This window comes from Diorhabda carinulata, chromosome 11, assembly GCF_026250575.1.
Source record: "Diorhabda carinulata isolate Delta chromosome 11, icDioCari1.1, whole genome shotgun sequence".
In the NCBI taxonomy this organism is placed as follows: domain Eukaryota; kingdom Metazoa; phylum Arthropoda; class Insecta; order Coleoptera; family Chrysomelidae; genus Diorhabda; species Diorhabda carinulata.
Window position 1 is genome coordinate 3,305,842 of NC_079470.1, and position 26,689 is coordinate 3,332,530.

General features: G+C 34.5%; 1 protein-coding gene across 1 annotated transcript in view; it reads left to right on the top strand.

The window, feature by feature from the left end:
- The window catches only part of LOC130899387 (nuclear hormone receptor FTZ-F1 beta), a 56,147-nt gene that overhangs the window by 22,977 nt on the left and 6,481 nt on the right, over positions 1-26,689 (top strand). The window contains exons 3-12 of the mRNA XM_057809304.1: positions 3,917-4,166; positions 5,638-5,813; positions 6,914-7,073; positions 10,213-10,481; positions 14,097-14,276; positions 15,944-16,166; positions 18,880-19,106; positions 19,811-20,071; positions 21,311-21,563; positions 25,199-25,353. Coding sequence (XP_057665287.1) covers positions 4,040-4,166; positions 5,638-5,813; positions 6,914-7,073; positions 10,213-10,481; positions 14,097-14,276; positions 15,944-16,166; positions 18,880-19,106; positions 19,811-20,071; positions 21,311-21,563; positions 25,199-25,353 — 2,031 coding nt within the window. The 5' untranslated portion in view covers positions 3,917-4,039. The remainder of the gene's footprint in view (positions 1-3,916; positions 4,167-5,637; positions 5,814-6,913; positions 7,074-10,212; positions 10,482-14,096; positions 14,277-15,943; positions 16,167-18,879; positions 19,107-19,810; positions 20,072-21,310; positions 21,564-25,198; positions 25,354-26,689) is intronic.

A 26,689-nucleotide genomic window follows, 5' to 3' on the forward strand; every position in this document is an offset into this window, starting at 1 on the left:
TTTGTGGAGTTTTAGTCACGATGGAACATTACTCGGGGACGCACCGCGCACGGGCGTACGAGCGTATTATCGTAACGGTGATTCAATAGTGACTGCTCAATGTCTGTATCGTGCGGAATATCGTACACGCCACGCCACGCCAAGTGACGATAGCATTAGGAAATTGATCGGGATGTTTAGAATACAGGTGCCACAATTAAAATTCAAAACTCTGGCGCCCTCGTTCAGTTCGCGATGAAGAAACAATTGAAGAAGTTGAGGCGTCGGTTCTTCGAAATCCATCTTTATCCATCCGAAAGCGAAGCCAAGCGTTAAACATCAAAAAATCGTCCTTACATTTGATTTTAAAGGAAGCTTTGCATTTAAAAGCCTATAACATTCAATTGGTTCAAGAATTGAAAGATACGGACTAAGCTATTCGACTGAATTTTGCGAACAAAATGATGCAGCGATTTAACAACTTTTAAAACATACTGCTCAGTACCGAAGCAGTTTTTGACTTGAATGGTCATGTTAATAAGCAGAATTGTCGGTACTGGGCAGTCTAGAATCCGAGACGAAAGCATGAACGACCCCTGCTCATCCCAAAGGTCGTTGTTTGGTCCGCTATGTGTGCTAAAGGAATTATTAGTCATTATTTTCATGAAGATCAACGAGGCCGAGCAATCAATGTGAATAGTGACCGTTACTGCGATATGTTGCGAAGTTTTTTGCTTCCAGAGTTGCAGGAGTTTGCAGGTTTCAACTCAAGAACGTGGTTCCAGCAAGATGGGGCCACTTGTCATACCTCGAATGACTCGATTGTGAACGAATTATTCCCTAATAAAGTCATTTCGCGTAGGGGTAACATCAACTAGCCTCTCAGAAGCCCCGACCTTAGCCCTTAGCTTGACTATTTTGTATGGGGATACCTTAAAAGTAAGGTTTATCAAAATAATCCAACGAAATTAATCCAATTGAAGGAAAACATCAGGTCAGAAATGGCAGCCATATCAAGAGCTTTGTGTCGACGTGTTATCGCCAATCTTCGTTGCCGTTTAGAAGAGTGCCAGCAACGTAACGGTCATCATTTGGATAACATCATCTTTTCCAAATAATTTTCCAATTCATATGGTATCAATCAACAATAAAAGTTTTTATTGCTTATAAATATTTTTTGTTTACTTGAACTTACAAATACCCTTTCTGGACACCTTGTACCAAGGCCCAAGTAAAACATTTATTCAATAAAACTGACAATCTTGCTTTCTTTTTGACATTCAACAAGTCAAATACAAAATAAACTTCACTCTTTGAATATTTTTATCTTCTTTTTTAAAAATGACTACAATTTTTAATAGGTTTCTAGTTGCCCTTCCTCCAAAACATCCTCCAAACCATCATCGAGTCTCCGCCGTGTTTTATAGTCGGGATTACATATGAGTCTCCCATCCGTTCTTCCTTTGACCTTTGCACAAACACTCTACTCTTAGGCCCAAAAAATCTCATACTTTAACTCATCACTCCATAAAACTCTCTCCCACTCTTCATGCGTTTTCAGCTCACTGCATGGTCTTAATTTTACTTTGACGTCTTGAAAGAGGTTTCTTCACTCCCTCCTTTCCAAAAAGATCAGCTTCCCTCAATTTCTTTTTCACTGTAGAAGTACTCAAAGGCAGATCCCTAGATTCTTTGATTTGAGCTGCTCCCTCTGGGTTCGTAAGTCGCCGATCACTTTTACTGATCAATGGGGCCACCTTGAACGTTTTCTATCGCTCAAACTGCTGGTGGATGCATATTTTTTGACGTTGTAGTACACGGTACGTTGAGGTTACTTTTGCGATTAAAGTACGAGGTTCAACCGACAGTTCCTTGGTTTTATCCATTTTGAAATTCAATAAGTCTGAATTTGCGAAAACGAAAACGAATTTTACAAAAGTTGTCTTGGTCCGTAAAATATTGATCACCATGTTGCGTTTCACAGGGCTAACTGGGACTAAACTACAATCATAAACACTGAAGAAATAATTTACAATTGAAGAATAACAAACAAACCAGCCGGTTCTTGCAATTTTAACTTGTTGCACCGACAAAATTTAACATTTTTGCTTTGTTAAACACCGTTTCGAGGCTCCGTTTGCCAATATGACAAACATTTTGCGGGGCAGTGTCGGATTATCGAATTTGTCGGATTATAGAGTACTGCCGAAGACCCCCAATAGTCCGGGATTTTTTACAAAAGAGTACCTTATAATCCGACAAATTACAGATCCAATGATAAGATTCTATTTGTTATACATATATGTATATGTACTCTGAAGTACAAATCATTATGTATGTCAAATTTAGTAAATTAAACGACACAATAGAGAGCTTGCGTTTTATTATAAAATTAACGTCATTAATGCTATAAACTTACAAAAAAATATGTAATAACTTTACATAAAGAATTATGTAATTGTGTACAAACAAATGTACATATGTATTAAGATAATCAAAAATTATGAATCAATCAATTTATGAAGCAAGAAAATATTCATCAATTTTCTCGCAAACGCGAGATGGACGCTTTGTCCCTCAGTCTTCTCAAAAGTAGAAGTTCGTTGTAAGATGCACCATTCTCTTCAGCCCTTTGCAAACCGACGTTAATTGCATCTTGTGCTGTCACTTGCGGAATTGTAGTTGCAATTACTTCGTCGTCATCTTCCTGATTTATTGTTGTATAACTAGAAATCTGTTTCATAATCTCTTCGTCAGACATTTCATAAAAAATATTTTGCTCTTTAACCATTCCACGGCACCAGGTTTCCAAATCTTCCGGACTTATCTGTGTTTCAACAGCAATTTGCTCTAGTAGTACTTCTGAAGGTACACTGATGATGGATGTTTCGTTATAAGAAACAAAAGTTTTGTTAGGTATCACACGCCAAAAAAGCATTGATTCGTCTGCATTGTACACCTGTGACGGGTTAAGATTTAAATCTTTCATCCGTTGCAAAAATCTTAATTTAAATGGCTCTATGCAGGTGGCATCATTAGAAAGTTTCTCTCCTGTAATAGTCATTAAACGTATGCCATGACGCCACAAAATCATTTTTTATTATTTTTTCCTTATAAAAATATAGTCCCGAAATGGGCGCATGCCTATTCCTTTCCTGAAGAAACCACATGTATAAAGCTTCTTCCATTTCTGAATGTTTTTGCCTGGCCCATATTAATTAGTTGGCACGAATTATTCTAATCTTCTGGTGGTTTTTTTAATGTCATAAATTGTAGATCGGCCTTCGCCGTATTCATTTGCTAAACTACTAAAAGATTCGTTACGATTTAGGCGGTCTAAAATATCACATTTTTCTTCAATTGTCAGTGTTTTGTGCTTTCGCTTCTGAGCTTGTGACAACTTTACTAGGTACGAATACGTAATACACAATAAATAAACAGTAAAAAATGAACACATGCTAGACCGCACCGCTATCTTCGTATGCAGTCAAATTAAAACTAAACAATCAGAATCAAAACAATACCCTACGCGTCGAGCACAACAGCTAGTGGTAGTGCGTACAAGTTTATAACTTGTTCAATCATGCATTAGCGAAGATTGTCAAACAGATATTCAATACATAGTACATGTCGGATTACAGGCGGTGCCGGATAAGACAGGGGCCGGATTACCGGGGGTCCACTGTATTACGAATATTTTAAAGTTTGTTTTTAGTATAAATAAAACATAAAATAACTTTTCATTTATCAAAAATATTGTCGCCGAAATGTTTGGTGGGGAAAATATGGCCCACGGGCTATGATAAGTTGGACAGCGCTGATCCATATAATAACTTAGCTGCATGATTTATAATCACATGTCAAAATTTCTCTCCTGCTTCTGATGTTTCTATCAATGAAATTCCGAACTAAATTTTTTTTAATTTTATTATTCCAGTGCTGATCCACCGACACCGTCATCGCTTACGTATCATTCACCTCATCCACCTTGTTACCGTAGGATGTCCACATCACCATCAGCTGTACCATTGGATCTCGGGGTGAGCTGATCCCAAATAAAATGGCCACCGATATGCGGTCCCCTAACGTTTCCGTCACACCCATCAATGTAGAGCCTTACCCTTCTCCAGGAGAACCACCGCAAAGGGCAAGGAGCGCTCCTCATCCAGCAAGCTTGATTTCAAATGGTAATATTTTTATATAAATATCTTCAATTTTTCATTTCTAAGACCGTTTTGTATGTTTTTCTTAAAAAATTGTCTCTTTTGATAAAAAATTACTTAAAAAAAGTGAAAATTGACAGCCAAAACTGTTATTGTTCATAATCAAATTGCGCCTGTTTTTATGCAACATTGAGACAAAACATATCTATACAGGGTGTCCCACGACGAGATAAAACTATCTGTATATGGCAAAATACTTATAGTAAAACCATGAAAATTTCTTTGGATTATCGGATACGATATTTTTAACTAAAATATTTTCAAAGATGACCGACTTCCGGTTCTACCGTAACATTGTTATTTTAAATGGAACACCCTTTATATTAATAATACATTTTTGAAATCTACGTAAAATTTTAGTATACTTATATCTGAAAACTTTTTCCTATTAATGCATACTTTTTGAGTTATTATTTTTTTTGTAAAAAATTTGACAGTTGCAGACCCTCATAAATAATTTTTTTACGAGGATACCCTTAAAGATATGAAAATGGTTTCTATTCGGTTGCTTTTAGCAAGATCAGACGTATTAGAATCTATGTTGAAAAATCTTTCATTTTATACAAGGTGTGTACAAAAAGTGCTCAAAGTTTAACTTCATAAATATCAAATTTCTTTATTTTTTCAAATAGAACCACCCGGTTTTTTTCTGTTTTAATGCATTAAGGGGTAAAAAATACAGAATAAAATTTAGATCACACCTGCGTCTCTAAAAATTTAAAGAGAACATTTAATACTGAATACATTAAAATAGAAAAAACCGGGTGGTTCTATTTTAAAAAATCAAGAAATTTGATATTTATGAAGTTGAACTTTGAACAGTTTTATACACACCCTGTATAAAATGAAAGATTTTTCAACATAGATTCAAATACATCTGACCTTGCTAAAAGCAACCTAACCTAACCATTTTCATATCTTTAAGGGTATCCTCGTAAAAAAATTATTTATGAGGGTCTATAACTGTCAAATTTTTTACAGAAAAGTTAATAACTTAAAAACTATGCATTTTTCGAAAAAAGTTTTTAGACAAATGTATTAATATACAGGGTTCTCCATTTAAAATAACAAAGTAGGCCATCTTTGAAAATATTTTAGTTAGAAAGATCGTATCCGAAAACCCAAACTTAGACATTTTCATGATTTCACTATAAGTATTTGCCATATACAGATAGTTTTATCTCGTCGTGGGACACCCTGTATACAGATAGAATAAGTAAAAAAATTCCTCAGTCATCCTTTATGCAACAGGGAGTACCACAAGGCTCTCCACTCTCTACTCTCCTGGATTGAATTAACTGACATACATTTTCCTTTTGCAAATGATCTGATTTAAATCAAATGGAGCTGATGTAATGTAAGGTAGATCAGTATTCGTTCCCTGGGTGAAAAATTGATGGAAGCAAATTTTAATTATTTTTTTTTTGTAAAACAGGAATAGTAGATGTCTTAGACAGCTCCGATGCCGAAGTTGCAAGGATAGATTTCCAATCTGTCAATATGAGATCAAAAAAAACTCGAGAGGACATTCCGAGGCCGATGAGTTGGGAAGGCGAACTTTCTGATGGAGAAAGAGACGGGATGTGCATGGATGAAGAAAATTCAGCACAGGTAATGTTTTCTTCTTATTTTTATTGAATCTTTCAAATATTTCTTGGAAAATGACGGACATGGACACACACTTTTTCTTTTTTTACTCGGGGACTGACTTTATTGATTTTTCTTTTTTTTTACAAGAGCAGTTTAGCCAACATTATTCCTGACGAATTTATTGATACCAACTTAAACTTAACAGTTCCAATAGTATACAAGGTATCAATTTGAGAATATACTTTATATTTTGGCTTCTATAATAAATTTAAAAATGTGCAAAACTACTTAAACCTCACTCAAATGCTTTAACTTAAGCGTTTATTATTTTTTTTAATGGTATTTACATTTCAACAAAGAACTGAAATCATTTCACTACAGAGTGAGTAAAACTTTGTGAAAAATTAATCTGCAGCTTTTTACGGAGAGTTGGGCACAATAACCAAAAAAAGAAACCATTTGGTCAGAACAATTTGAGGCATTATTGCGAGCCACACATATTTGGACTGTTTAATTCACACCAGTCAATTGACATGTTTGACATGAAGTGTCAAAACGTGATTACCTCATAGATAAATATATTGTAATTATTATTCATGCAACGTGGGGCATTATAATTGGGAATGATTACTACTACCTCTGGCACTACAGCTGTCGAAGAGCCTTGAACTCATCCTCCAGTCATCATGGTCCAGCGCTCGGCGTCTCTACCCCTCTCACACCCAGTTATCGAAGGTCCTCTTCGACATCATCCAGCCATCATTGGCGCGTTCGTCCAGGCAGTCGCCGACCCTCGGATTTCAGCTCACCGCGCTTCTCAGGCGTACGCTCCAAGTGACCTAGCAATCTGAGACTGGCCCTCTTGACTTCTGTCACCATATTTGGACTGTTTAGCTGACCAGCAGTCAATTGACATGTCTGATATGAAGAGACAAAAAGTGATTGTCCCATAGATAAATTGAATGTAATTATTATTTATGCAACGTGGGTAGCAACGTAATTTGGTGCAGAATTATAGAGGAAGTTTTCAATCAAAAGCATTGTTTTGTTTTATACAAAACATATTAATCAAATTTTATTACGAAATTCCATATTATATTTTTATATAAGAAATTTTTTAGGTACCTGAAAATCTTTCGCTTCCTCAATCAAAACCGCCCTCGATAAGTGATTCAAAAGAAAGCCCTATTCTCAGACTGAAGCAGCCTCCTATGGGAAACTATTCGTTGCATAGTACCCCCAGTAACTCACCGCTACTTAGCCAACGACATCCTGTAACAGGTTTGTATTCATATGTTATTTGTTGTAAATTAAATTATTAAAAAAATCTCACTCGCTTCTAAAGATTTTAGTTTTTAAAACAAATTATGAGTTTCCCATAAAGCACATAGTTCATAACAGAATCATGGACCGTTAAGCACATATGCCACTTGAAATTACCAAAAGCTGATCTGGCGCTTTTGATTGAACCTTTGCACGAATTAGGATTTAGAAATTGCGGTTGCTTGGTTCAGCTTCCAGATAGAGAACAAATTATAGCCCCAGTCACTGCATCAACCTTGCAACTATTCTTTCGTGAAGTCAGTATCTGCTTGTGCAGCTTTACAGCTTTAGGAACCAACTCGATGTTCAATGAGCGTAGAACCAGGGGTTATGATCCCCTTTTCCCGATACACCCAATACCGACGAACGCGGCTATACTGAGACTACAACTGCATCCACCTTCACTCAAGAGGAACTCATGAGAGCATCAAACGCGATGAAAACTGGTAAGGCACCAGCCCAGACGAGATACCGACCGATATTCTTCAATTAATGGTCAAACTGAGATCCTCCTGGATCAGTTTATGACAACAGGCACCTTCCGGCGACGGCTGAAAGGTAGGGAGGCTAGTTCTTATTCCTAATGGCAAAGGTGACCCACCAAGCGATGAGCTTACTAAATACTACCAGTAAATTATTCGAACATATACTGAGACCGAGACTAACAGACGGGATACAAACAGGATGTGGCCTTTCAGACCTACAATTCATCTTCAGAAAGGGCTGATCAACAACCGGAGCCATCCAGAAGGTGGTCGACACCATTTGGAACTGGAAAGACACTGCCACGCGGCGCGACCAATCTTGATGCTAGCAACACAAGACATAAGGAATGCTTTCAACTCGACCAGGTGGGTGGACATCCTAGAGGCATTTAAAGACCGCTTCGGGATCCCAGACTATATGACCTAAGTGGTGGAGGATTATCTGAGAAACAGGCGAATAATTTACGAGACGACAGAAGGACAGGTGATTCGACAAATTACCGCAGGGGTCGCTTAAGGATCTATACTAGGACAGGACCTATGAGATAGACTATCTTAGACAGGAATTGCCTCTTGGCGTGCTTCTCGTTGCTTACGCCGATGAAATCATAGTTGTGATCACTTAACAATCTGCAGAACTGAGCTGATGTTTCTTACAAGGAAAGACAGTTCAAAAAGCGGCCGAGAGGACAGCATTTTTGATCCGCTTAATAGCAAATATTAAAGGACCACGGCCGGAGAAACGAAAGCTGCGAATGGCGACAACTCACTCAAATCTTCTGTATGGAGCAGAGATCTGGTCAGACGCCCTGAGAATAAAGAAACATTGCCAAGCGATGACGATCGTACAGAGACAAGGTGCACTGAAAATCGCCAGCTCCTATCGGACTGTCTCTGTACAAGTTATCCTAGTGGCTGCAGGTATAATTCCTATAGACCTCCTGGCTTTTGAGATTAAGAGGATAAACAGAAGCAGCTCAGGTATAACACGACAGGATGCGGCAACAATCGGACGCACTAGAACGACTCAGATGATGCCGAACACTCGTTCTTCGTATGTAACTACTGGAAGAGCTTGCGAGGGGAAGTAGAAGAGACTGTCGGCAGCATTAATCCTGATAATATCGTCCAGGTGACACTGTAAAAGGTAGAATGTTGGCCAATGGTTGCTACATAATATACAGAGAGAATTCTTAGGCAAAAGATTGTAGAGGGCTGCCTGGTTTAACAATATCACAGAAACGTAACGAATTGAGCATCATACACAGAAAGACTCACCAACCATAAGTAATATCACAATAGTCCCTGGTTGGACGGAGATAACAGAAGTTAGCGGCTTAGTGGGTAGGCTACGGGAGTCCCCACCTGGATCTCCTAGTTTGAAACCCTGGTTGGAGGAAGATTGAAAACAGAAGATACCATTGATGTTATGCTATCTCGCCCTTGTCAAAAGCACCTTTAGATATAGGTAGAAACTGATGCTTTAGGAGTAGTGGGTTTCCGTTCCTGTTTGCTTAAAGCCGTCGGGAGGAAGAGGATAATTTGTCATGGTTCCTGATTTTGCAAGGACCTTGGAATTTTGACAGATTTCCCGCAGGCATTGTTTACTATACCTGATTAAAGAGCTCAGGTACCACTCATCCCTCGGCACGGTTGCTTCCACATTGGATTAAGCCCATAAACATGGGCCGTCCTTTACACCCCCCTTCTCATGCCCACGTAGGTGCGACCGAGGGGGGCAGTCACTGGACTCCCTCACTAACGTTAAGATCCAAACCATACAAAAACTTTAACTGGTGGCTACAGAAATTATCAAAATAGTGTCTCAATTGCGTTAATCGTGGACAAAGTTCTTGATGACTGGATCAATTGTGAATTGTAAACAAAATGGTCGTATAAAAAAAGTTTCCGAAATGTCAAGATTGTGTGAGGTATTAAATCAAGAACATCAGTCGTCAATTGTCTTGTGCCCGTTCGATTTTGAACGCAACAAACCAATATGGAGAACTCCACAAGCGTATTCTGCGTATTCGCCCGTCTGGCAACGACGGGCGAATTGGTTCGTCAAAAACAAGTTCGCTTCTGCTTCAACACAGCTTTTTTTTCGTCTAAAGACAATGCTGTGAACTTTTCACAATCAGTAACAATATTACTGACTTTACTTCAAGTCTACTGGCCACCTTTTTTTAGTCCTCTAGGTTGAATTAGAGGTTGATTTTATTTCACCTTTAGTCTATGTTGATATGATTATTTATAAAATAGTATTTAATTTTCTAATGACATTTTGATATTTATCTGTCTTTTCATTCCTCTCCTTATCCTGAAAATACTGGAAGTGCAGCTGCAAGTGTGCCTGTTGTAGTGGTATCTGATGTAAGGATATCAAATAATATATAAAAAAAATATTGGTCCAACAACGCTAAGGAACTAAGAAATTCCATTATCAAACCTTGTCAAATGCCTGCCTCATGTTCAAAAAGAAAATACAAAACAATCAACTTCCCCATTAATATTGTTATACATTTAAATATGTTTTTTTTATTCTATGTTTACAACTCATTCTTAAATTTGGAACGAATATTTTACAAATTTCAAACGATTTTTTTTTTCAGGAGTTCCAATAATTAGTCACAAAGATCTCATGATGCACAAAGGTCTTAACGTGCCACCGACTCCCTCACCCGATTCAGCCGTCCACTCCGCTTATAGCGTTTTTAGCTCCCCGAATCAATCGCCATTGACACAACGCCACGTAACCCTAACGCCGAATCTTAGTAGAAATAACAGCGACGCCTCCCATTCGAGCTGTTGCAGTTATAGTAGCGTTTCCGTTTCTGTATCACCTACACAACAGTTTTCGCCGACACATAGTCCAGTACAGGTAAATACATTAAAATATCTAAGTACAATTAAACAGTTTACCTTCAGTCTCTGAAGACGATAACTGGCGTCAGACAGTGAAATTGTAAGTGTTGATAGTGTGTAAACCACTAACGGTTCTTGAAATTTCAACTTAGATAATAGAGGTCTTATTATCAGTGCTGTTTTCATCATCTACAACTCCAGAATTCAAATGACCTCTTGTATTTTTGTTTGTTTGAAGGTTAGATTTTCTCTCCTACTAGTTTATTGTCCATACAATTTTTTGGCATTGGTTTACATTGACAAGGTATATAAAAGAATTCTTATTACTGCTTCCTGTTGTCCTAGTACCCTGTAAGGAACTCTGTAAAGAGGTGTGGCTTATTTTTGCTTAAACCTAGAGATCTCTACATTCCAAAGAAGCTATTGGAGAGATGCAGAACAGGAAAGCACTTCCAGAGTGCTTCTTCCCTTTTGGTTTCCTCCTGCTGTGAGAATTGTTGAACTAGAAGGTAGTTAAAAACTAATAAGGTTAACTGTAAACCACGATTAATCAAAAAACGTGTAATTCGAGCCGATTAAAAGACACGTCTCGTTAGAAACGCGACGATAATAAATAACAAACCTTGTAACTATAACATTCGATCAAATAATTTCAAGGTACATCATATTTTGTATATGTATTCGAATCAGCATAAATTATGGATAGACAGCTGTTATTACGGTTAAACATACGGTCATCGACGTTGCCGGAGGTCACTTCTATGTTAGATAAAATTAGTTGTTATTCATTGTGTAAGTTAAAAATATACCAGTGATTTTGAAGAAATGGTTTCATTACGTTCCCACGGATTGGAGGTCCTATACCTTCACTCAACACACTATTTTCAAAACTCTTTTTTATAGGAATGCTCTTCTACTACTATTTGCCCTCTTAGTATCTCTTGACTCATATGTATGTTTTTGTTTTCTACAGCTCCAAAGTTCTAATAAACTTTTGTATCTGTATCGTTTTTAAGGAAGTCGAATCTTCTCTGACACTACTTCAAAAACTAGGGGTTTCTTTCTTCTTCTTCTCAGAATCTGCTCTTCTGCTAGACCATTCTTATTAGTGCTATCTGTTGATGTAAGGCTTTGTAAGGAAGTCATTGAGGAGGTGTAACTTATTTTTGTTCAGATCTAACAGTGTCAACATGCCAAAGGTGCTTATTGGAGTGATCCAGCCCAGGAAAGTACCTCCATAGTGGTTCTTGTTTGGTTTCTTCCTGCTATTAGTAAAAGGCATTTGTATTCCTATTCTAGTGAGAGTATTGGACCCTTACTTTCTTCTGATTTCTGTATATGTTTTTGTCTTCTACAACTTCACAGACTACTATTAAAATCTTGTATGTGTATTGGTTTCAAGGAAGTTAAATCTTATCTCCTACTAGTTTCTTGTTCATCGCAATTTTTACATTCTCCTTCTCCCAGAATCTGCTCTAGTGCTAGACTATTAGAATTAGTGTGTCCTGATGTTGTATTGCTTTGTAAGAAACACATTAAGGAGGTTATAACTTATTTTTGTTCAGATCTAACAGTATCAACATTCCAAAGGAGCTTATTCTTATTAGTGCTTCCTGGTGCTGTAGTTGCTTTGTGAGGAAGTTATTGAATAGGTGTAATTTGTTTTTATTCTGATCTAAGGAGCGTATTGGAGTGATCCAGTCCAGGAAAGCACCACCAGAATTGTTCTCATTTGGTTTCCTCTTACTACGAGTCAAATGCATTTATTTTCCTTTTCTAACTCCATAGTTCTAATAAAATCATATCTGTTTCAAGACGGTTAGATCTTCTACTATTTTCTTGTCCAAAGTATTTTTGGCAACACTGAGACATTATAGAATTAGGGGGTTCTTCCTCCTCTTTCCCTTGAATCTGCTCTTCTGCTAGACTATTCTTCTTAGTGCTTTCTTATGCTATAGTACCTTTTAAGGAACTCATTGAGGAGGTATAGCTTGACTTCAGTTGAAGTAAAAGTGTACTTAATGTCTCTTCAGTTAATACCAATGCCAATAATGCTAAATTGAAAGATGGCTGGACTGAAAAGGTTGATAATTATTGAAAAATGAAAACATGGCAACAAATTTCAAGTAAATTTACACAGTTAAAAAATTGAAAAAATTTATCCCAAGCTTGTATGTCATTTCAATCAACAGAAGTGTACTTTTATCAAATGTGACAATTAGTGACAAAAAATTCATTTTTTACCATAGAAAAATTGACATTATAGTGCAGAACACACTATTTACACCAACACTCTCAATTACACTGTCCTATGCGCGTTTCGATAACTAAGTTATCATCTTCAGAGACTGAAGGTGAACTTTCTTCAGTCGTCTTCAGAAACTAAAGGTTAACTTCCTTCAGTCTCTGAAGAAGATAACTTGGTATGAATAACACTAACAGTTTCAGAAATTCTAACTTAGTGGAAGTGAACCATTATTTGATGGGAATCCATACTGAAATAAATTTTACTCCAAACCATAACAATTATTTCAATCTGCACGTGTTAACTAAATCACCATATTGGAACCCTACAGTGATTAAAATGTCTGTTCCATGTATAAATTTAATACACAGTGACCATGACCTTTTTATGTTGGTAGAATGGGAATCTCAGGGGTCACTGTGAGCTCTGACAGGAATGTAGTTAATGCTGTTTAGTTTAAATGTGGAATATACGCTCAAAAACTTGTAAAATGAAAATACATGCAAAAAATATAAGAAGCAACTATGATAGAAGAAATATTCTCACTTCATGTTTACTTTCTTATATTAAAATTGTTTTCAGAATGATTCTGTTCACTAATAGCTCTTTAATATCCAACTATATTTTTCTCATACCTACACCTGTCTAATATATAATTTATATTATAGTAACTGGGCTTTAATTACAAACGGATATCAATTAAATAATTTTAATAACATATTTTCATGTTAATTACAATAATTAAGTTATTACGAAAGTTAAAAACAGTAGAATGTTAATATCCAATTGATTATCTTCTATTTAGTATAATTATAATTGTTGCGGTTTTTGGAATGATTACATTAATGGCATAACAAATTAATATCCTTGGTTTTTTATAATCCTTTCTAATGGTATTAATTCCAACAATTTGATTCGAATATTTATTTTGTACAAGTTTATTCTGATTTATTTCCATTTAGCACAACACTATTTACATAAAACATTTATCATAGTATTAACATATTACCAAATCAAACTTTCCCTTTTTAACAAAGTTGCGCTTGTTTTGTTGGCATTGTAACATGTTCCTGACCCGAATCGAATATTCTAGATCCTTACCGATTGTTCCAGATCCATATCGAAATTTCCATAAAAAGTCACACAGACAAAGAAATGACTCTTCACTTCGTATGATAGTATTTCAAGTAATCCAACAATAGATTATTAATAAAAATAAAACTGTACAGACTTGATCGATAAAATAAATTTAAACCAATAATACAAACTATATTGCTCTGTATTTTCATTATACAGTATGTTTTAAAATTAATTAAATTATTAAAACAAATGAAATCATTTATTTTTTAAAATAAGTGGTATATTAAATTGTAATTTTTATTTTAGGGTCGACATATTCCTAATATTCACAATAGTCCATTACACCAACATAATTTAATCTATAGGAGTTTGCAAGACGAAAATCTACAATATTCTACAGAACAAGATGCTTTGGAGGAATCCGAAGATAAAACCGGTATTATACATGCGTCTCTGCCAGCTCAAACAGGAATATCCCGACAACAGGTACATTTTTTGTGAAGTATTTTCCTGCAAATGGTATTCTATAAGTGTCCAGGCTCCATTTGTTGTCTGGTAGTTGTATAATTCTGTTTTGTTGATCCTCTAATTAATTTTATATTTAATTTTATAACCCTATCTCCTCGATTAAATTGTGTAGCTGACTCTTCACATATCTTACTCACCAGCAATAAAAAAATTCAAAAGCTAAAGGAAATGGAAATTAAAAATGACTAATATAACGAAAAAATAAAATATAAAGACATATGAATATCTTGGAAATATGCTGACAGAAATAATAAAGAAGGTGAATACTTCGACAAAAATTTACTAAGTAAAGAATAGAAGATTAATGGAATAAAGATGTGTGAAGGGAAGTAAATAACACAACAGCAGCATCAATCGTAACATATACAACAAAATATTAGACAATTTTGAAAAAAAATGAGAAAATCTACTAAAACTGTTTTACTGTTATAGTAAAACCATACTGTTTCACAATGAAAATGAAATGTTTACCATTGTATCCTTGACAGGTTTATTGTGGTATCCTTTAGTCAACACAAAATGTTGTACCCTGGCACATACTTTCTCATCTAATCTTCTAAACCTAAGTATGCGTAATGTTTCATAATGCAGCCTTGACAGGTTTATTGTGGTATCCTTCATTTAATGTCAAAGTGTTGTGCTCAGGCACATCCTTTAAATTAGATTCTACAGTTTTGACATTCTCCTCGACATGTAAGATGCCCATTCGAGGACTTCCTCATCTATTCTCCTACACCTAAGTCTACATAGTGCTTTTCAATGGCACCACTTTTTCTATTACTCTCTTTCATCAACTTCATTCTTTCCAGGTAACTATTAAGTTTGCTACAAAGCCATAAAAAGTCTCTGGACCTATCATGTCTTTTGCTGATTCTTATTCGACTAAAAAACCTTTCTCTTCATTTCCAAGGTAATCTGGCACTGGCACCTATGGTATCATAAATGTGCTATACTAATTTTTCTAGGGTATGTATACAGTTCCTCACCAACTTAGACTTTATCTTTTGGAGAGTGATTAGCTTTTGAGCTATCATTATACCAGAACAGGTATGCTTTGACAGGGAGGTGTTCTCTGCAGTTTCATCAGCCAGAAATGCTTAAATAAATAGGGGCAAAACTAAAGAGGACAATATTCAAACTGAAACATTAGAAAAGTAACAAAACAAGAAACAATAATAGAAAAAATTAATATGAAACAGGAATTGGTATTGAAACTCCATTAAAAACAAAGTAGAAGATCAAGAAAGAAATTGATAGGTAAAATAATGGAACTTGTGGGTTAAAAGAGGGAAATTTCAAAGGAATTCAGAAAAATGCAAAAAGATGAAAAATATTAGTTTAAATGTATATAAGATGGACCAAAACCCTCTATTGACACCTGAAAAAGTATGAGCAAAAAGAAAGAAATAATCTTGATTTCTTTCATTTAAGTACTGCTGTATGTCTTAATTTCCAATCTCAAACTGATTCTAAACTTATTTCCTATTTACAAGGAAAATTGTTCTATACACTGATAGTAATGGAACTATCTAGACTTGCTAATTGCGAAAATAAATGTAACTTATGTAATTTGAAACATAATCTTGCAAATAAAAGTACTGCTATAATTTAATATTTTCTTTTAGCTTATTAATAGTCCATGTCCTATATGCGGAGATAAAATATCAGGTTTCCATTACGGTATCTTTAGTTGCGAATCTTGTAAAGGTTTCTTCAAGAGGACGGTTCAGAATAGAAAAAACTATGTGTGTCTTAGGGGAGCGCAATGTCCAGTTACTGTAGCTACTAGAAAAAAATGTCCCGCTTGTCGATTCGAAAAATGTCTTCAATGCGGAATGAAATTAGAAGGTAAATGTTCTATTAATTTTTTTTTGTTTTCTGTGTCTGGTAACATAACAATACTTTTTATCATTTTTGATAACAAAAAGAGGTGGAAGTATTCCCTCCTTTTGTCCCTGCTTTCCTTCATGTGTTTCTTAGCAAATCTTACTCTAAGAAAATTATTTTTATCAATTTAATAGCCTGAGCAAATCAAGCAAGCCTGAGCAAAGAAAAATATTTTCAACCATTAATTAGTCCGAACAAATATACTGAGAAAAATATTGCCTACAATTAATTTGTCTAAGCAAAATATTTTCATTCCTTAATCAGTCATAGCAAATCTTACACCAAGAAAAATATTTTTAACTATTAATTAGTCTGAACAAATCTTTTTTTGGGAAAAAAATTATGAAAATTGAACCGTCGAATATTGGAAATTATTGTTGGAAGGTGTGATTACCTTACGGTTCCCAGATGTGACTAAAAAGCATCAAAATCGAACTCTGCGAGCTAGGGGACTATTTTCACGTTAGGATAGCTCAAATCTATTTTTAAACAAAATGGTGACGATTTTGAATGAGAGATCTAGTAAAATTCCGTAGAGTACAGAAACATGTTCCAGAATACAATAACTTGAATTCAAAGGTTTATTTGCACTTTTAATATAATTATAGCATACAGAAATCAAAAAAATTCAAAGCGTTAAAAGTATTGCTAAAATTTACTCCAACTTGATGCAGATAATATTTGTACAGAAAATGGTGTAATAGAAATTGACTTTTTTGACATTTGTTCATTTAAAAATAACCTAATAAACTTGACCCAAGTTTTGAAAGCAACCCCATGCTTGACACTTGGAAATTTTAACCGAAGATAAAGCTAACATATCTGAAAACATCCCAAACTCAAGATTAAAACACACAAACACACTTTTAATTATAATGGCAAGAATAAAAGAGGATTTATGTAGAAAAACTAAAATCTAAAATTAAAGCTATCGGGAAAGAAAACTACCATTGAAGAAATGGAAATAAATCTAAAAATAAAAAAAACCAAAGGAAAGTATCACAATACTCAAAAAGAAAAAATAAGAGCTAAAGTTGAAGCTATCCGAAAAGAAAACTAAATTGAAGTCATGGAAATAAAATTTAAAAAAACAAAAAAAAACAAAGGAAAGTATTTAACAATCCTGAAATGTACCCATAGATTTAACGAGTTTAGGACGTAGTGTACACAAATCCTACGAATTATAAATGGAAAAACAAAAGAGGAATCACAGAAAAACTTGGAAAGGAAAGAGAAAAAAATAAGAGCTAAAGTTAAAGCTATCAGGGAAGAAACCTACCATTGTAAAGATGGAAAAAATCTAAAAATTTTGAAAAACAAAAGTTACAGAGGCCATAGAAAGACTACCTACAGTCATCGATAAAGATGATACAGAAGGTAATTGTAAGCCTTAAGAACTGTTAACAGGTGCAGAACAAACTGAGAAAAGAGGGGATACATAGACAGAAACTTCAAAAGATGAACAAAATCTTCATTGAGTCTTATTTAAAAGACAAAAACCCAAAAAAGACAAAACAAAATTGAGCTGAGTAGTTGGAGTGACTTTTTTAATTACTTTTTATATTGTTGACTCGAAACAGTGCATCCTCACAAATCTGCAATTCTAAAATCCACACATTATTTACACTATACAAATTAAATTGAATGAAAAATTGGAAAATGTTCCTTATGATTATTCATTGAAACAATTGAATTGAGTGATAAAAACATCACTTAGTATTGTCAAACTGTCCTTAAAGTTTGATTGAGCTAGGGAATCCACTATTAAAAAATGGACTACAATTGGACTACTACTTTAACCGTTAAGGCTCTACTATTTTGAACCTCAGGGTCTATTAAAGCAATTTTTTTATCAGTTCATTTTTGTTAAACAAATATCAAATTAAAATAGGCCCCAAACAATTATCTACCACTAAATCATAAATGATTTAGTGGAAATAGATTTATAAGGTGGCAACGAAATTAACAAAATCAGATGCTTATTGAAAAGTATTTTATAATTTTTGACTAGAATTCTTGCTCTTTTGAACGTCTGAGTATTGGAGTTTCAGTTTTCTTTAGTTGTTTCATTTCTGCTGCCATCATTCTGCTCTGTTTCTTTTCTGAACACACTGTTTACGTTACCACTACATTAACACTCACAATTACACTGTCTGTCGCATGTTTTGATAAACATGTTATCATCTTCAGAGAATTTAGTGTTTTTGTTTATTATCCAGGGCTATTATTGAGTTGTATACCTTCATTTGTATGGTTTTATTTATTTTTTTCCCAAAAATTGTCTTATTTGAGAGCATACTATATTTAATTTGTTTTTCTTACTCTGTTAGTTATCTCTTTCATAGAAATATCTCCAATGTACTCACTTTACCCTTTGTCTTTCTATTATTAAATATACTCATTTTCCTTTTTCTTCTTGGGGGTGAAAGTAACAATTATTATTTAATCATTTATAACAAATTTAGTTGTATCAAATGGTATGAATAATAATAGTACAATTATTTAAATTGAGAACATTATTTGCAAATTTTGAATAAATTTTTTCTCAATTTGGTATTGATACATGGCTTATTTTCAATTCATTCCAATAGTAAAATAAATAACATTCATTTTGGTATATACTTAAAGGATTATTACCAACTTATGTCTTAATAAATATTTTTGAATGATTTAGCTATCCGTGAAGATCGAACCAGAGGGGGTAGATCAACATACCAATGCAGTTACTCCTTACCGCCATCTTTAACAAATCATTCGGATCTAAGAGCCAGCGCTACGGATTTAAGACAAATGGGAGACGGTCATCCAGGTTTAACTGTCAAATTAGAACCACCCGATCCTCAAATGTCACATACCAAACGTATGTTCCCCGGATCAAAAGGTGTTCCTCCATTATTGCAGGTATTTAACAATAAATTCCATGTCATGAGATCATTTAAGATCTTTGGTTAATAATGTGTGATCCCTGTACAATACCAATGATATCTACTATATTCAAATGTTTCGTTTTGTGGATCTAGACGGTTTAAAATGACATGAGTGGTTCTAAAAATATGTTTCAATCATGTGGCTTGAAGATGTGAAAATGTTTGTAGGCCAGGGTTGATAATTTTTGAAACCAAAAAAGTCATAGTAGGATGAAACCCATTGGAAATTAGGGAGAATATAATAAAAATGAATGGAAAATAAGACGAGAGGGGAGGGAGTGAGTTTTTAAGGATAAAAATCGTTTTATGTCTATTTCCGGTAAAACTACAAGTCCTATGGAAAGAAGTGGAAAGGCAAAGTTGTAGGTGATGAAAATATGTACAACATTTGTATTTACACTTTCTTCACATAACCTCAAAATTTCTGTGAAACATTTTTTTTCACGAAATTTGGTGGAAACTTGGGTACCTATTTAAAATCTAATTTATTTAATTTGCATTATTTATTTTTTAACCTTATTTTGACTCAATATCAAGAAAGCACCCTAATTTTCAATTGAAAATTGAAAAATTTAATTTCAGAAAAGGCAGCTAAACACCAAAAAAGTGGCAATTTTTGTATCATTTGTACAATTCGTAATTAGAATCTAAAAGTTTTTATAAATATGTGTTTTTTAGGAAATAATGGAAGTTGAACACCTTTGGCATTACAACGAATCCGAATTAACCAAACTAAGCACCGACGGCCATTTGGGTAAAGAAGGCTCCAGTGGCGCAGTACACAATCTATCCACCCATCCCCTTTTAGCCGGGACTGCTTTGGCTGGTTCAGCGGACACAAATCCAGATTTCGTTGCCAACCTTTGCAATATAGCCGATCACAGACTATACAAGATCGTCAAATGGTGCAAGAGTCTTCCACTATTTAAAAATATATCTGTGAGTTATTTGGCCATTATCATAAGTTACAAAAAAAGCGATAATAGCTGCCTTCCTTAGGAAAAACCTCTCTCATCCTAAAATTCTACCTGCAGAACAAACTCTTTCAAGTCAAAATTACACGACACATAACTGCAACATATACAGATGACACTACTATACTTCTATTTCATTAGCACCCAAATATTGCTGACACATTTGGACGCTATTTCCACAGTTTTAAAAACTTGGAGAATTAAAGTGTTGCCTACACCCAAAGGAAGTAGACCTATTCAACTATTATGTAGCAAAAAAAAGTGTAAAAAACCTTGGAATTTATCTGGACCGACAACTAACCTAAAGAACACATATACTTACCAAGAGAAAACAATTGGGTTTAAAATTGAGTGAATAGTACTGATTAGTAGGTGCAAGATTCCAACTAAGAATAACAACAAACCCACCTGGAGTTATAGGGCGTTGTATCCAACTCCAACATAGCAATTCTAGAAAAATATCATTTAAAAATACTCAGACTCTTCGAAAATGCTCCATGTTTGAATTTCTAGTTTACATGGTTCTGTAATTAGTTTGTAATTTGAAAAGAGGTAATCGATTTTATCGCCAAGCTTTTGAGTGGTGCATGTACGGTCGCGTTGTACAAATCAAGGTCTGTTGACAGAAATGGATCTAAGAGGCTAGCAAAGTCCATATCTCGAACGAGGATTCCGGTTTGTTCATTGATGAGTGACTGTTGGAAAAATCTTCAGCCTTCCTCTCCTCATCGTCAGTTTTGTAGCGGGTGTCGCTAGGAGGTCTGTATAGGAAGCAAAATAATTTTGTTCTTGAGTCGTTGTTTTAAACAGCACAACATCCAATTCTGAAGGCTCAAAATTCTCTTCCCGCTGGCAAGATATGTCGTTCCTAACGAAGACGGTGAGTTCAAAGTTATACTTGAATCGGGTCTGTAAGTAGTATCCAGAATGTACAAGATTAACCTTAAATTTTATTGAGTTTACCTTGGTTTCTGCTAGAGCCAGAATATGAGGTCTCTTCGTCTGCAGATATTAATGTACGGTGTACAGAGTTTATATTCGTGTTAAGACCTAGTATATTGCAGAAATCTACTTTGAAGATATTTTTGCCTGATAGTTTCTCTAGACCAGAATCCACTTGGAGATGCGAGTGTGCCACATTTACCACTACTATTATGTTCAGTGGTCTACCCCAGAATTTATTGAATTTTCTATTTGTTTACAGATCGACGATCAAATATGTCTTCTTATAAATTCTTGGTGTGAACTGCTTTTGTTCTCTTGTTGTTTTCGTTCGATGGCTACACCAGGAGAAATAAGAATATCGCTAGGAAAAAGTATAACGTCGGCGCAAGCGCGCGAAATGGGTATGCAAGCGTGTATAGAAAGGATGTTGAATTTTACCGAACAACTTCGGAGATTAAGAGTTGACCAGTACGAATATATCGCTATGAAGGTGATAGTTCTACTTACTTCCGGTAAGTTACTTCTGATTATATTGAACAGTACATTTAAAGTATGATAGCTGAAACTCAGTGACTATGACTACTAACTGCAATAGTGATAATTTAGTTCGCTGTTTTAAACAAATTTTTCTTTAACCGACATAAGGGTTGTCGTTTCTTGTTTCAACACATTAAGGTATAAGACATCATAGTAGTTGTAGCATTTGTTCATTTCTAAATAATCTAGCTATTATATTATAACCTCCTTGTCATTATAAACGAGCTGATTGGTGATTAATTGAAAAGTGTGTAAATTTAATGGTTTGATCTCTCCCAACCTAACTCTGTCTGCTCTCCTCCAAAGGTTCTTCTTAGTATTTTTTTCTCCCAGATTTCCATTTTCTGTTTAGTTAGGGTAGGTCTTAAAATTGTCTGATACGATCTACGAATTTTCATAGATCTGGATATCTCATTGAATGTTAATATTCTTCTAAGACTGCCGCACAGCTGTTTCTTTCGGCAATTCGTAGTTTGATTTCCTTTTCTTGGCTTTTTTTATTATCTACTAGCTTTTACCCGCGGCTTCGCTCGCATTGAAGCCATTATTTAAGTATCATAAGAGATCATTACCATAAAAATAAATCAATCAATATGATAACTATATTTTATTGCTGGGCTGAGATTATCAATTTTCAAAAATTACATCATACCATGAAGTTTCAAAAACTAAATAAATAATATTGAATTTTACAATTTCAAAAGATATAAGTGCAGATTGTTAATCTAAGACAATTTTGTAAACTATAAGTTTTTCCGTCGAGTGCAAATATGTGTAAATTCCGGACAATAGACACATGCGAACTGGCTACATACAATTGTCAATGAGAGAATCGGAGCTATTGGAATGGAAGGTCATTGGGAATAATTGGAATCATAATGAATAATCAACGCGTGATTCTTGTGTTTCGCCTCAAAGCAATGAATACAATGCCTCAGGTGGCGGAGTCAACAATGGCAATTTCACTTTACCATTAAGGCAGCATAATCCAGGGGTTTCTCCGGAAAACTTTAATGCGCCACAATACTCGCAAACTACGTCCATTTGCCCAATGCAAACGCTAGGATGCAAGCTGTAATCATTGCTGCAATCGTATTGAAACGCTGCTCGATTCAAATCAGCACTTGATAAATATCTTGTTCTGCGTCGCAAATTATCTATTTGTTGACCTCTGTTGTCCGCTCAACGATTCTGCATTGCCAACCGAGCTGTTTCACGGGCTGCTTCACTTTGCTCTCGTGATTGAGAAGCACGAAGTCGAGCCATACTATCGCGGCGCTGTTCACGTGCAATTTCTTGTTCTTCTTCAGTCCTTTCATTTGCAGTATTTCGTATTCTTCTTTCATCATGGCTTTGTCGGGAAAGATTCGATCGTCTTGGTCGCCGCATTATTAATTAAACTTCACTTCACCTAAAAACTCAAATTTTCAACCATACCGAGTTTTATAGTTCACTTCACTTTTTACGAGTGGGCAATGGCACTATCATTACATTATAATTGTTAATTATTTATTTAATAGAAATAGTTTTATTATTGATTTCTTACAAATATCAAATTGTCATCCATACGTCATTACATATCTGTCATTATACGTCAATTACATAGCTGTCATTTGCGTTTTGTTATTCCAAGTCTGATTCTTTTTTGTTATACCACGTTTTATAGTGACTGAACGACAGATTCATGTCAAGTCACACGGGAATGCTGTCGAACGGGATAAATTTCATATCAAGTCACACGGGAATGCTGTCGAATGGGATAACGGGATAAAAAGTATCCTATGTCCTTCTCCTGGATCTAAACTACCTCCCTGTCAATTTTCAGCTAAATCGGTTCAGCCGTTCTTGAGTTATAAGTGGAGTAACTAACACGACTTTCTTTTATATATATAGATTAGTACATCCAAATACATGAAATTTTATCTCGAATTGTATTAACGTTCCATCACGTTTATGTACTTTGAAAATTGTTTTTTGCCTTGCTTACACATTTATTCTTTATTTCTATAAACTTTGTTTTGTCATTATTGAATTGTGGACCTGTCTCTTCTGTTGCTGTTATTTATAGTTTTGTCGTTTTTTCAAGCTTTCTTCTGTTTCTTGTAATCAACGTCACATCATCCGCATAAGCTAAGCATTGATGGTTTTTGTCGAATATCATGCCTTTTCTGTTGATACTGCTTCTTCTTATTATGCCTTCCAAAGCTAGATTAAATAGTACCGTTGATAGGGGGTCGCCTTGTCTTAATCCTTGTTGTGTTTTGAAATATTCAATTTTACACAATTTTTTTACATTGGTTGTATCCTCTAATGTCTCTTTAACTATTTGAATTAGTTTGTTTAGAATGTCTAGTTCTCATAATATCTATTCACACTATCATAAGCTCTTTTGAAATCGACAAAAAGGATCTGTGCTGGTATCTCATATTCATAATAGCCAATAATCAGTTGTTTTATCTTGAAAATTTGATCGAATGTTCCTCTGCCTTTTATAAACCCTCCTTGGTACTCTCCTAACAATTTTTCTGTGTATATGTATTTCCAATTTTCTTTTTAAAATTGATGGGAATATTTTGTATGTGACGTCTAGCAAGGCTATTCCTCTATAATTTTCACACAATGTTTTATCTCCCTTTTTGTAAAACAAAGTAAATTGAAAATTTCTTCTTTAAGCTGTTTACCGTCATGTTTTATTTGTTTTTTTTGTTACTCCATTATCTCCGGAACTTTTATTGCTTTTCATCTCATTTATCACTTCTTCAACTTCTCGGTTGGGTAAAGCCGGAAGCTGATTTTCAAGGTTTTCTTCGTTTGCTACATATTCGAGTGCATTTTCGTTTCTGTAATTTTTGACATTAAATATTTCTTCGAAATATTCTTGTTCGTCACCTACAAGCTTTCCTTCATTGTTTTTTTATATGTGGTAGTTCTATAGTTTTTTTTTATGTGTTTTACATCTTTGTATAACTATTTAATTTCCTTTCTTTGGTATTCTTCCTCTATAGTTTTTTTTCATGGCGCTTGTTCAATTTTGTCCCAGTTTTTTCAGCTTAGTGTGTGGCTTTCTTCTCGACTGCTTAAGTATTTTCTTTCAATATTTTCTCTCATTAAATCGTTCAAGTCGTATAAAAATTTCTTAATCTTTGGTTTATTTGTTCTCTTCATTTTTTTATCCTAATTTTGGCACCTACAGAAAGTGATCCGAACTTATGTCTGCTCCACGATATGTTCTCACCTTTGTGATTAGCATAACATTTGTTATACCTTGAAGAAAAATTTGTTCACATTTTATTTTACCGCTCTTCGTAATATAAGTCAAAGGAACAGATTTGTCAGTTTATCACTGACTGAAAAAATTTGCCAACAAATAGATATGAATAAATAAAACGAAATTTCTTATATCTTTTGATATGTTTATATTTCCAAATCGTCTTGATATTAGAACTCTTCTGTTTAAAATTTAGTTTTTTAAAGACAGCAACAGGTCGAAACGTCAAATTTCAACCTGTCTTTAAAAAGACTAATTTTCAATTAGAAAAGACCTAAAATCAAGACCATTTAGAAATTGTCAACCGTACCAATTAGACTATTGTTGTGATTTGTTTTGTAGATACTTCTGAACTCCGAGAAGCCGAAAAAGTAAGGTTATCTCAGGAGAAAGCTTTAAAAGCACTCCAAGATTATACTTTATCGCATTATCCTGAAAGTCCAGCTAAATTTGGAGAATTACTTTTACGAATTCCTGAACTACAACGAACATGTCAAGTGAGTATAGGGAAAAAACATAAGTTATAACAATTGTACTAAATTTTGTATAATCTCTACTTCAATTCGAAGCAATACCACTAATTTTTTTCCAATCAACACATGATCACAATGTTACAATTTTACATATTTATTAGAGTGTCCAAATTGGACCTAAAAAAATATATCAGACCCAAACTAGCCCTTAATATTCGCTTTAATCAGTGCCTAGATCATAATACATTTAAATAACATGAAATTTTCGCACTTTTTGCAGTTAATTTTTTTTCTATGAAATAAATGTAGCTAAAAATATTTAAACAGCTATTTCTTGTAGGAAATTTAATGCTCTACAAAAAAGATCTAAATACTTTTTTCGATAAAATTTACCGTTCAAAAGTTATGTCAAGCGGCCTTTACAACACTTTAGGCTCTGAATGCCTATGGCTAAATTTTTACATTACATACTTCAAACTTAAGTATATTCAAACTCTTTATGTTCCGTTTTGTTCTTCTTCTTCTACTCTCTTTACCACAACTCTCCATCCATTTCTGTCTTCCGTTGTTTTCCTCCACGCAGTTATTGCCACACTTCTCAAATCTGATGTTACTTTTCTTGGCCTCCGTTTTCTCCTATGGATCTCCTCCTCTTCATTTGCTCTATTGGTTATTTTGTTTGTCATTCTATACATGTTACTTTTGGGCTCTGACTATTTGCGTAATATTAGGGTCGTTATATATTTGTTTCATCTCAGAATTTGTTCTTGTTCTCTATTAATCGTTGTCTATTTTCACGCCCTCAGTTTTTTCGGAGACCTTTCCTCTCCCACACAATCATTTTTTCACTACTCTTATGGACTAGTACCCAGGACTTTTGTACAATCGTATTTTGCTGCATTGACTACTCCTTTTACTCTTAGAATATTATTTAATGACACTATTTTTTTACAACCCTTTGCAATCCGATCATTATCACACATATCCGTTTTCAACAGCCCTAGTCAAAGGACTCAACATTTTCAAAATTACGTCCTGAAAAATCTGTTTCCCCCCTGATTCTTTTTTTTTTTTTCGCATATTTAGTCTTTTCTCCATTTACCCTGAGCCTGAATCTTTATTAAATTGGAATTTCTGGAACCGTTGGTAATATTCATACTGAACACACCGTTTACACCAACACTCACTATTACGTTTTGATAATCAAGTTATCGTCTTCGGAGACTGAAGGTAAACTAACCTGTGATGATGTAAACAGTGTATTAATTCTGAATCTTTACAGTTCCTTTTGGAGTCTTTTATATACTTTTTCTAATTCACCTCGGGATCTGGGTAGTAGTAGAATATTGTATACATATGT